The 12,270-nt window shown below is 36.8% G+C and overlaps 1 protein-coding gene across 7 annotated transcripts in view; it reads left to right on the top strand.

The window, feature by feature from the left end:
- Positions 1 to 12,270, top strand: part of ITGB8 (integrin subunit beta 8) — a 49,560-nt gene that overhangs the window by 4,984 nt on the left and 32,306 nt on the right. For all 7 annotated transcript variants that reach the window (XR_011005175.1, XR_011005170.1, XM_068209316.1 and 4 more), the window contains exon 2: positions 10,505 to 10,590. Coding sequence is in view for 5 of the 7 variants with exons in the window: in XM_068209316.1 (XP_068065417.1) it covers positions 10,505 to 10,590 (86 nt within the window). In the remaining 2 variants the exon portion in view is untranslated. The remainder of the gene's footprint in view (positions 1 to 10,504; positions 10,591 to 12,270) is intronic.

Below are 12,270 nucleotides of genomic sequence, written 5' to 3'. Positions count from 1 at the left end.
TACTAATTACCATAGGAGAAGAAAAATTGAAGGTATTTTATTTACAAATTGTGTAAGTTGACATGGGCTGCTGATATTTATCAAGACCTTTTAATAACAGTTAACAGTTGGACCAGAGGATTTAAAGGATCTTTTCCAGCCTAAATGATGCTATGATGCAAGGAGGTACTCCTGAGCCTACATGTGCCTTTCTTATCCTCATCTCTGAAAAGTTCCCCTACTTATATGAAGGTGAAATCATTCAGGACAAAAACTTGAAGAACAGAAGCCTCAGACAGGTGCATATAAACTCGAGTTTTTCCTCTATATATATATCAATATAGAGGATTAGTGGTGGACTTGGCAGTATTGGGTTAAGTGCTGGTCTATGTGATCTTAGCAGTCCTTTCCAACCAAAATTACTCTGATTCTATCCTATGATTCTTTGAATAGATCTGATGTAAGAAACATTAACCTTAATGTGTAAATTAAATCTACCTGTAAATTAAATTACCTACATGATTCTTTTTTCAACAATGTATATTTTAAAAACTGAATACAGAAAAAGTATACTTTTTTAGATCAGGATAGGTGTATCTAAGGCAGTGATTGGGATTTAATGAGTTCTGTCAGGGTAAGAAGAACAAGTGGAATAGCTTGGTGTTCTGACCTTTAAAGTTTGCTCAGTGTTCTTAAAATATATTAATGGCACTAAAGTCATATGTTATATTTTCAAAACTTATACATGTGAACTATTTAAAGCTTTTACTGTAACTGGTAATCCAGACATCTTGGTATAAATTTGAGTTCTCATGAGGAATTTACTGAAAACAGAAAAATGGACAAGGATATAATTTCCATTTTGTTAATAAACTTTCTGTGTTTTGAGGGTTTTTAAAAATAAAATTCTTAAGGCCTCAGTGTTTCTCATTCTACTTCCATCCTCCTTTTCAGCAAAATCTTGTTTTCAAAGTTTCTGTATCTCTTCTACTAATTGCTGACTTCTGCCTAACCAATGGAAAGATGTAAAATTCTTTCTCATCTGCTTAAGCAAACATAATTTTTGATGGACAAAGTAGGATATGGTCTGTTATTCCTTTCTAAGTACTTGAACTCCATTAATTTTTTTCCTTTTGGCAGTTTGCATAAATGAACTTGGGCTATTTAGTGTAACTTTTGGGAAGGAAGTGGGGCTCTAATGAATTAGTTCACTGTACACTGTAATGGAACCTTTCTCCAAAAAGAAAAGTAAGCTTCTTGCCAGCCATTCAGGATTCTCCCTTGTTCTGGTGGCAGAACAAGAATAACCCCTTGAGCAAAATGTAAGTGTTTCAGGATGATCAGAATTTACAGCATTAGAAAGCTGCCAAAAAAGCAACTTCTAACTGAGGCTAAATTGGCCTAAATTGAAAACTTTGCAAAGCTCATAATTGACTTTTTCCTTTACATGTTTTTCTGCTTCCCATGACTTCGTTGTCATATGCCTGTGGTAACTTCTTGGTATTTACCCATGGTGACAATAATAATAAGTCTTAAGTATTTATGGTCATCGAAAGATACTGAGACAAATATTTTAACTATAATTATTGGAGAAAGAAATTTCTGTAGCTTTAGGCAGGTTGAATGATGTTCCTGGATGTTTGATTTTCATTTTACTTCAGGCCTCTTCTCTGCCCACTGATTTGGGAGTTATGTTGTTAGCAGGAGTAGTTCATTGGTTTCAGATATTGAAGACTTTAGTATTTTTGGTGTTTTGCAGTTGTAGCAGTGTTATGAATACAGCTGCATGATGTATGGTGGCATCACAAAAGTAGTCCAAGTCTGATTAAACCAGTAGCTGCCCTTTCCAAAATAAATTCTGATCCTTCTCGATGTTCAAGGGAATTAAGCTAAGTGAATTCTGTTTATTCTGTACTTGATAGTACAATTTATTTCCATCTTATCTCTGCAGGGTGGAAAGGGTTAGTACTGTGCTGAGGACAACTTGCTTCTCTCAGATGGGAGCTTCTTCCTGGAAACAACCAAGTTCCCATCTTTTTGTTCAAACAAGACTACTAGGAAATAAGAAAACTTGTAACAACTTACACAATGGCACAAATGGCACAAAGTAACTAAATAAAAATAATGACATCAGCAAGCAGGCTCTTCCAACCTAAGCAAAATTGTTGGAGTGCATTTTGCTGTTAAAAATGTTGTGGCATTACTTCAGAACATTAAATAAACCACTACCTGTTTAAAGCCTAGTATTTGCACGTTTGAAGTCTGTCCCTTAGAGAGTGTTTAAGTTGCACCTGCAGACCATACACATATGTGAATAGTTTACTTATACTTAGTATGTGATTCTGCATATTTTATAGCCCACTGTCATGTTTTGTGTAATCTTTGCCCCCAAATTATAAAAATTTAACAGGCTAAACCTAAAATAGAGGTTGGCTAGTGTCTGTTCCTAGACAGGTGGGTTGGGTTTTGAGGTTTTTAATTATGAAAAAAATCCCAGAAAGTTTTTTACCAATTTGTCTCAGGGACAATAACCATCTTTGGAGATTGAAAATCTTATTGAAAAGCAAAATACTGAAATAACAAATACCAAAGACTTGGTATTCTAGAAAACAGGAAATTTTTTTAAATAGCCCTCTTGTATAAATGCTCCTCCCAATCTTGGGGACTACATAAAAGTCCTTAGGGAGTGGTGGTTATCCTTTCTGATACCAGTCTTAGCTTTTATTTCATATTCTTGAGTTTTTCTCATTGTGAGTGTAAACTAAGTATGTTCAACATTTTAACTCTGACCTGTCCTCCTAATCCACACGTGCACAGCTTTTGGTTTGTTTCAGGAAAATCTTCTGTAAAAGCACAGTTCAGTTTATCATTTTGTGTTCAGAACTGAGGGGCTTGTTCCCCTAGGTTGTCAGCTTTGGGAATTTCGGTCTAAAATGCAGAATAGGTTTGTTCCAAACCACCATGTATGCAGATAAAATAGAGTGAAGTAAGCTGTTTGCATTGCTATGGACTAAGAATCTATCAGGTTGTCTTTGGTGACACTGTGTGGGAAGAAATAGCCCTGAGCTATTCTTAGCAGTTGCTGATCCTCCGCTGGGTATGTGAATGAAGAGACAGTGCCAGGATGAGGTCATGCTCCTATGGGGCAGAAAGCAACAATTTGGTGATGATTAGATATGTAATAAAAGGATACATCAGAGAAACAGTTGGGGGTTGAAGGCCTGGTTTGAGGAAGTAGAGCTATAGAAGATGGTGGGAGATAAAGCTTGGGCTTGTCTTTTATTCAAGGTTGGTCTTCTTAAGCAAGCAGAAAATAGTCATTTTTATCTACCTTTATAACCATCATGACCTCCTAATTAGGTAAGACTTTATAGAATACACAGGAACATACCAACCATTCTGGGCTTTTGATGGGCTACCTGCTAGCAGTGCTTACTAATACAAAAGAAATTAAATTAGCAGTGATATATGGCAGTAGCCATTCCAGGCTTTGCTAAAGCATGACTGTATTCAAGCTGGTCAACTCCAAGGGAGCTTCTAGCAGCTGTAGATGACTGGAATACAATGATTCCTATGCCCATGTTCCATCCAAGGAAATAGAATTAACACAACTCCACACATCTTGAAGTTTCCTTGAAATCAAGTGATAAAAAAAAAAAAGAAAAAAAAAAAAAAAAAGAAACATTTTAAGCTCTCTGGTTCTGTACACTTTGCATTTTTATTGGTGTAAAGCTGTGCAAACAGGACCATCAAACCTGTGCCATAGAAGCATGAGCTTTTATGACTGTGGGAAATTAGACTGTTCTAATGATATAATCCTAGTAATTTTTCCTGTATGCTTTTATTTGCAAGAGACAGGATAGGTTAGTTTCTGAAACCAAGTAGTCTTTGACTCATTGTTTGCAGGCATGAATTGCATCAACAAAATGTAACCATCTCCCAGAAAAGCAGGAAGTTTCATAGAAATGAGAGGCTACAAGTAAAGTTGGCCAAGAAACAAAAATTGTGTTGTGAAAAATTTCAAGGTTGCATTGCTTGTTTTCATTCTGTATTGTGGCTTGGGAACAAAGTCAGACTGGAGTAGTCAATGGCTCTGTCTCCCATAGTCAAGGCCATGTCTGAGGCTGTGGTTTGAATGTTGTGTTTTTGAGTCCTAACTGTGATACCAGTAGCTACTATGGGTAGTACCTTTTCGAAAATGCTGTTATGTACATCGTTCTGAAAAAAAAAATCCTCAAAATTGATATATATACATGTAAAACTTGGATTGCTATGCATCTGTTTGAGGCTTATGTTCCCCAGGTCTACATTGTGAATAATGTGCAACATTCATGTAAATGCTGGGACTTTTCAGAGATGAGGATAAGAAAGACAAATGTAGGCTCAGAGAATGTCAGGAGTATCTCCTTGAATCATAGCATAATTTAGGCTGGAAAAGACCCTTCTCTAGTTCAACCGTTAATCCAGCAGAAGCCCACCACTAAAGCATGCTCCTGAGCATCACATCTACATGTCTTTTAAATACCTCCAGGAGATGGTGACTCTACCTCTTCCCTGGGCAGCCTGTTCCAAGGCTTAACAGCCCTTTCAATGCAGATATTTTTCCTGATATCCAGTCTAAACCTTCCCTGGCACAACTTGAGGCCATTTTCTTTTGTCTTATTGCTTGTTAGCTGGGAGAAGAAGCCAAGCCCCACCTTACTGCAGCATCCTTTTCAGGTAATTGTAGAGCATGATAAGGCCCCCACCACCTTCCATTTCTCTAGATTAAACCACTCCAGCTCCCTCAGCTGCTCCTCATACTACTTGTGCCAGACCCTTCCCCAGCTCCATTGCCCTTCTCTGGACATGCTCCAGAACTTCAATGTCTTTTCTGCTAGCAGCTTTCCAGTCCCTTTTCCCCCCAGCCTGTAGTGCCTCATGGTGTTGCTCTGACTGAAATGCTGAAACCCGCACTACCCCTTACTGATCTTTATATAATTGACTCAAAGCCTAATGTGAATCTCCTTCTCTAATTACAGAAGTGTCCATACACTTTTTGGGAACTCTATGTCTATGTGCCTTTACAGAGCAGACTTACAAAGCATTTTCTATCCTTCAGCATCAGATATGATGGTTTTTCTGCCAGGGCTTTCCCAATGCTGTGTTGACAGAGGTGCCCTCCCCTTTTGTCTGCGCTGTTCAGCTGAAATCCAGTGTCAGCTCTCTCCAGTGGCGTCACTCAGACTTTGCACAATGTGCGAAAAAGGAAGATCTTTGTGGTTTTTCCTTTGTGCTTTGCAAAGGCGCAAACTCATGCAGGGCAAACTTCTGCATTGCTTAGCATTCTAATGGCTTTTTAAGTCACCTGTGGAGCTGGCATTAATGACCCTCATGTTTAAAAGGTACTGTCTTTATACGGTAATGCAGATTAATTTGGGAACCCCAAAACTCTTGGGGGAAGGGGTGGGGGGGTGTATATTGGCAGAGTTAGGAATGGAAAGTCCCTATCAGTTATCAGGACTTGTTGACTAGTGATTCTTTTCACTGTATTCATTTAGATGTGCAAAACTTCTTATTAGATTCTCACCTCTGCCTCTTACCATTTCTGTGACTGCATTATGGTTTATCTCTTCCAGTTCCATTTTTCCTTTGAGGAACACCGTAAAAGTTGATTAATTTGTTTTGGAGGGTTTTTTTATCTTGTTTGTTTGTTTGTTTATTTGTTTGGAAAGGTGTTTTTACTCACATGCCAGGTTTACAGAAGTATTTTTTGAGAGCTCAGAATTTAATCGTGTTTTGCACCTTTCTTTTACAAATCTTTATTTTCTTAGCAAAAACATGTTTCTGCCATACAGAGTTTTAGTTTACTGCTTCTTTTGTTGCTGGAAAAAAAACATTTTAAAATCAGTGTGCAGTTTAGTTTCTTTCTGTCTGAATAGTGAAACTAAAGTGCCCGAAAATTAATGACGAAGTGAAACAAATTAACAATCTCATATATAATAGAAAAAAAACAAGAGAGGAAAGAAAACTTGTTTGGTATTCTTCTTAAGTAATCTTAAAATTTTCTTACAAAGCATGAAAAGTGTACAGTATTCAAGTTGAAATCTCCTTTCCTGGGCAAGGTTGAGTACCTCTTAAAGCTGATTTTGAGGTATAATATGTAATCTTATTGGAAAATCTGGTGATGACATAGTGTGTTTTTAAGGCATGGCACAAAAGGCAGAGAGAATTATTTCTTGTTTGGAAAAAAAAAAGAGGGGAAAAATCCCTAATTCCAGGACTGGGTTTTAGGATTGGCAGTTAAAGAACAGACACTCATTTTTTTTCCAGTAATCTGAGCAAGTAACTATCCAACATAATAATCAGGGAAAAATAATCCCTCCTCTGTAGCATTTTTATAGTGCTTTTCATTGTACCTTCACGCTCAGCCAAAGTGAATGGAGGAGCCATGTGTTAGGTGGGACAGCCACTGTCTGTCCCCTCTGCAGGGTCATGTTGCTCTTCTCTGAAGACAGAAAGGTGAAGGTGCTGCAGTATACTGCATAAAAGCTGCAGCTTTCCTCATAAATTAGGCCATACACAAGTTAGCGAAGGCCTCATTCATTATCTGTGCAGAGGGATAGCCTGGCTGATTGCTGCCCTGGAACAAGATTAGATGCACAATTAAAGGAAAACCAGCTCCGTGGAAGCTGGATATTTTCCTATGTTCTTGCCTTAATGAGTGTTCACCAGTCTGAGGGCCATGATCAGGGAGTATAAGCTGCAAGGTATATTTTGGTTTTCTCTTTTAAGAAAGCAAGTGGTACACCCTCCAAAACCAGCACACGCATGTACCAACTGTGAAGCTGACACAAATCCAAATTCTTGGCTGTACTTGAACAAAGTGCTGTCTGTTTAAAAACCTGTTTAACATCCCCTCTGAGAAGCCAGAGTGCTTTATTGCTATTTCATCTCTGAGATAAATACCCTGATTGTGATAAGGTTGCCTTCATAATAAGGAGGCTGGATATAATTATAACATATAGGATGTTTGTCTTGCCTTGATTCCTCTTGTTGCAGAGAGTTTAGGCTTGCCACACCTGTGATCACTGTAAATAGCTGTAGTTGTTGGAGCGTGGCTGTAATTTTGTGGAGTAGGCTGGAAAAGTGTAGTTTAACCTGATGCACTTTTTATTATATGCATATGCCTGTGCAGTTCCCAGCACAGAATTTGGCCCTTGTCGAAAATACCTTTTGGCATACATCAGTTCAATCTAAGCCAGTAGAAACTAGCCCTTAGCTTTGGCTGAACAGTAACTCAGTCTTGTCTGGTCTCTGTTTTTGGTGAAGTGGCAGGAAAAATCTCAGTTCTTTTTTAAGTCAACTCATAAAAAAATCATTTCTTGCTTTACCATGATTTTGTTAAAGCAACTGAAAATTTTATACTTCAACAGTCATGGTTTTAGAGTAGATTTACAACTAAATAATAAATATTTGATTAATGAAAGCATGTCCATAAATGTTACTGTTATAATGGACTATGTACTTGGGAACCAGAATAGTGATGTAGAGAGAATAATAAGTAAAGAAATTAATTCAACTTTTTCAAGTTTCTCTTTATTAAAACCACAAAATTTCAACTTTTTGTTCCAATGGTACCAATCTTCTCTACTGCCAATCTGTGACTTCATGTTGTGAAAATTGAGCTCTTGAGACTGGAGAGTTATCAGCAAAGAGCTTTGCATCCAGGAATACTGTATATCTCATTTGTTAAAATGTTTTATCTGCTGTGATCACACTGAAACTGGATTTTAAGATATGTTTTCTGTCTAAGCAGTCTGCAAAGGCACACAGACCCCCCTGTGTTTTACTAGACAGGTATATTAATAAATTAAATCAAGTTTCAATAAATTCAATAAACTAACCATACAAAAAAAATGGGACAATCATTTTTCAGTCAGTTTTCCAATGCATCTGGAAAACAGCACATAGACACATATTTTTGGGTTTTTTAGCAAGTGAATATTAAAAAAAAGGTGTTAATATTTTGTTATGTGGTCAATGGCATTTAAATTATGTGCTTTGCAGATAGGATTATATGTCTTAAGAAAGGAGTATCCGATATTATTGCAGGAAATTAATTAGGCCATACTTATTATTTGGCTTACTTGGTTTACTGATTGCAGTGACAAGGAATTAATCGTCCTTATTCCTTATCTGAATAGCTAGAAACACAGGTTTCTCATTTTTTCATGTCAGCTATTTATTCTTATCAGAACAGCTCTATCTTTTACAAAGAATATTAACTTGAATAGGTAACTTCAAAGTTCATGTATGAATTTTCTCCCTATTTTGCTCCATTTTGGTCTTAAAACCACTATTATGCTGCAGATCAGCAACTTATATTTTTCCTTGTCCTTTGACACTTTTATTGAATTTATCACTCTTTTTCATGTAACATCTTTCATATCTGCTGTCTTTGGTACCCAGTTGAAGATGGGGGAGGGGGGTGTTCTTGTGCCAAGAACAATTACATTCCTTTTATTTTTACTCCTTCAACAACTTTTCATTCTGAGTCTTTGCAATTTATGAATACTGTCTAGAAAGTGATCTGTGGCAAGGTCTACAAGCCTGTGCATGTCAGTACCTACCCAAAATTTTCATACTTTTTTTCCCTCTCCTGCAGTATGTGGTAACATTTTCTATGGCCTCCAGGACTGCTCTTTCAGAGTGCAGAACTAGAACTGCATAAAGTGCAGTTGCTATCTTCTTATAATTACAAAAAAAGTTTTATTGTGTTAGTGCTGAATGAGCTTGCTCTCATTTCACATCCAACTAAAACTTTCTGTGCTTGTTTTTATAACAAAAATAAACAAAAAAAAACCTTTCAGATTTTGTCTTGTTCTTTTCTTTCTCCTTAGCAACTCCTCCTTTATTTATCCCTACCAACCTCTCCCACCCTTCAATCAGTTTTCCCTGCATTCCAGCACCTTCCTGGGCTGCTTTTCAACTTACTGTTTATATCATACCTCTAGCTCTCCTTTTAATTTATGCTTTTTTTTTCTCACATTGCCTTCATGGCAAAAATTGTCAGCAGTAGTTGATATGAAATAGAAATATCAGTCTGACCTTTGAAATTAGTTAAATTGCCACTAATCTACACATTATCAGTATAATGCTGCAAGTGTGCTGCACTAAGTTTGTTAATATTGGAATATGTGTTGTTGATAATAACAATGTGCAAACTGTGATTAGTGCCTTGCATCAGCCATCGTTCTAAATGACCTCTTGAAAACTAGCTGTTTATATGATGTTGGATCTCATCTTATGATCCATAGCTGAAATCAGCAAAATAAATATTAAAAAAAGGTATTTTAGTACATATTTTCCTAATACAGCTGTTCACTGGGAGAAGTTTGTCTCATTACCTAAAAAGAAAGATGGTTTGCATTATTATTGCAGGTTGGAAAGAAATAATCTGAGACAGTGCATTTTGCCAAAATTTTGGATGAAATCCAAACCTTTCATCAAACTGTTTTGATATGATGATGCATGCTATCACAGTGGACCAATTAACATATGTAACCTTCTGTTGTATGCAGAAATTAAATTTATTTTGTTCCCTTGATATTTTCTAATATGACATGCTGAACATGCCACAAAGCAGTGTTGTTTAACAGCAGTACTACCGAGCTGTGCATTTTGTGCCCTCCACATAACTCCTCGCAGGTGACTTCTGTCTTGTTTAGAGGTGCACTGCTCTGCAAGAGGCTTGTGCCCAACATGCTGAAAGGATGCACTAATGCTGGCATTCAAGCTGAGCTGACCAAGTCCCTTGAAAAGATTCTTCTTCTAAACACCAACTGCCAAAGTTTCATAGGAAAGAGTAGTAACTTAAGCAATGATCTATAAAACAAAGATATGAAAAGGATATAGAGGACTTTGCTGGTAGACATGTAAGTAGGCACACTTTTTGCAATTGTTGGTACAGAATGATGTGTCTTCAATCTGTGACACATGTAGTGTTGGATTCATTTCTATTTGCTTCTGGAAAAGAAAATCTTCCTCTTCTGGGAAACTATTCATTGCAAAAATGAATATGCAGAGGGGGAATATTTATAGAAGGTGAGAAAATACTTTGGGTTTCATGAGAAGTGAATAATGAATAATTCAGTCAAGTGTAAATGACTTAAAGGGAAAATGTCTGTGAAATGATAAGCTACCTAGTAAATTCTTTTCTGTTAGGCAGTAAATCAGCAAAATACATGCCAAAGATAAACTTGCACTTCAAAATTATTCTAAATCGGGATCTTAAAAATTTGGCCTTGTGAATGGAATTTATTCAATCTGTGCATATAGTTCTAGACTGTAGATAAAAGAAAATTGTGTTCCCTCGCCACAGTGCCTTTGTTCTGTTTTACTTCTGTTTTACTTCTGTTTTAATACATTGTCATCACTCTTAATCTGGAGAAGTAATTTTTTAAATCTTGGTTTAAAATTAGGTATTTTACAATTTCACATATCATCATAAATCATGAATGTTTGGGTTTGTATTTCATTGCAGCGGAAAACAGATGTGCCACTTCAAATGCGGTAACATGCACAAAGTGTCTTGCTTTGGGTCCAGAGTGTGGATGGTGTGCTCAAGAGGTATGGCATTTTGCTTAATTGCATTTGACTTTATATTTTAGCTGCTTGTGATCTTTATAAAGATAAAGACCTTTAAACTGAGAAAATTATAGTGAGAATAGCAAGAAAATCTTTAAATGACCACTAGAGACAGAACCTGAGAAATCATGTGAAATAGATTCTGTTTCCAAAGGAGAAAATGCAATCTTTTATTTGGAAAATTGCAGTAATTTTAAATAAAGTGAGACTTTTTTAATGCATTCCATCTGCTTTGTAGACAGCTTTGGCAGACTTACAGTAGCTTTGAGAGTTTAACAGTTTTTGGCTTCAAAAGCAAAATTACTTATCAGTATTTTGTATTAAGTCCTTATCATATATGAAAACAAGTCTATACATATATGTCTACTGCATTTAGCAAAAGGTTGTACTAACAGTGGAATTGACTTCAACTTCACCTTATATTATGATCCTGTCACAAATGGAAAAAATTATGCTTTTCTCATTTTGACACTGGAAACTATCAGTTCTGAGACAGCACAGAAGATAGATCTTAAGTAGCAAGAACTATTCTGAAATTATTGTTACTTTGCAAACTGTAAGAATATGGGAATTTCTGGTTTTGTTTGACAGAAAAAAAATAACCCTCTTGATAGCGTGATTTTGAGCAATCACATCAGAGGAGCAAGCTTTTGAAGAATGTCTCTGGCAATCACAAGCTCGTATGCTCTTTAAGGTCACGTGGAAATTGCCAGTCGTAGCTTTCAGGTTAGCAAAGAAGGGAGATAAGTTCCTGGGGTGTGTCTGGCAGAGATAAGAAGTGTAAGGCACTTGCAATATCTGAGATATTATGTCTTGGAATCATTAACTTAGTCTGCCAAAGGTACAAGGCTAAGTAATACAAGGATGGGTAGAGGCATGCAGGGCTTCTCTTCCTGCAGGAAGCTTAGCACGTGTAGATGGCACAATGGATTACAGTGTGGAGGGGTTCGTTATTCTGGCACGGTGTCCTGTCTTGCAAAGGGCAAAACTATATCCTCCTCCATCTGCATTTATTACAGAACAGCATTTGCTAACTTTCCAGTGCTATGGAGCTGCAGTAGGTCCCCTTCTAAGTAGGCACATGGACTCGGCTGGTGTTGCTTCTGCTCTGCTTGTCTTGCTTCACTTCTCAAGTCAATCTTGAGAGCTGTTCATGGATACCAGGGCTTTGTCAAACCCTCTTAAATGGCTGGCTCACCTACACACCATCCATAGTTATGGAACGGCATAACCCATATTATTGCAGATGGAAATATTGCAGTGCAGCTTAGCCTGCCTGCTTAATGAGAAGAATCTTTTTAATAAGATAATCAGCCCTGAGGAACTCTTGAGATGCTTTGAATTTATACTCACACACAGTGGACCTCAGAAGACACTACAAATCTATTAGTCATTACTGGTAATGAAAGTAGCTAAATTCTTTACACAATTAAAAATCTAGCTTTTTGGAAAGTATACACTAAAAACAGTATATAAATCGCAGTAAAAGTAGTCTCTGTTGTTTTTAATAAGGAAGGTTATAGAAAAATTATATCAGAGATTAGCTACAAAAATAAGCTTTGAAATTTGAAAAACAAGATACAGGACTGTCCTATTTCATTGTTCAGGGGCTTTCTCTAGTCTTTACAGGGTCTGGATGACTATTTATTATCTAATACCATT

The sequence above is a fragment of the Anomalospiza imberbis genome, chromosome 1, assembly GCF_031753505.1.
Source record: "Anomalospiza imberbis isolate Cuckoo-Finch-1a 21T00152 chromosome 1, ASM3175350v1, whole genome shotgun sequence".
In the NCBI taxonomy this organism is placed as follows: Eukaryota; Metazoa; Chordata; class Aves; order Passeriformes; family Viduidae; genus Anomalospiza; species Anomalospiza imberbis.
Note: the sequence above shows the minus strand (reverse complement) of the source record. Positions and strands in the feature narration are given on the sequence as shown.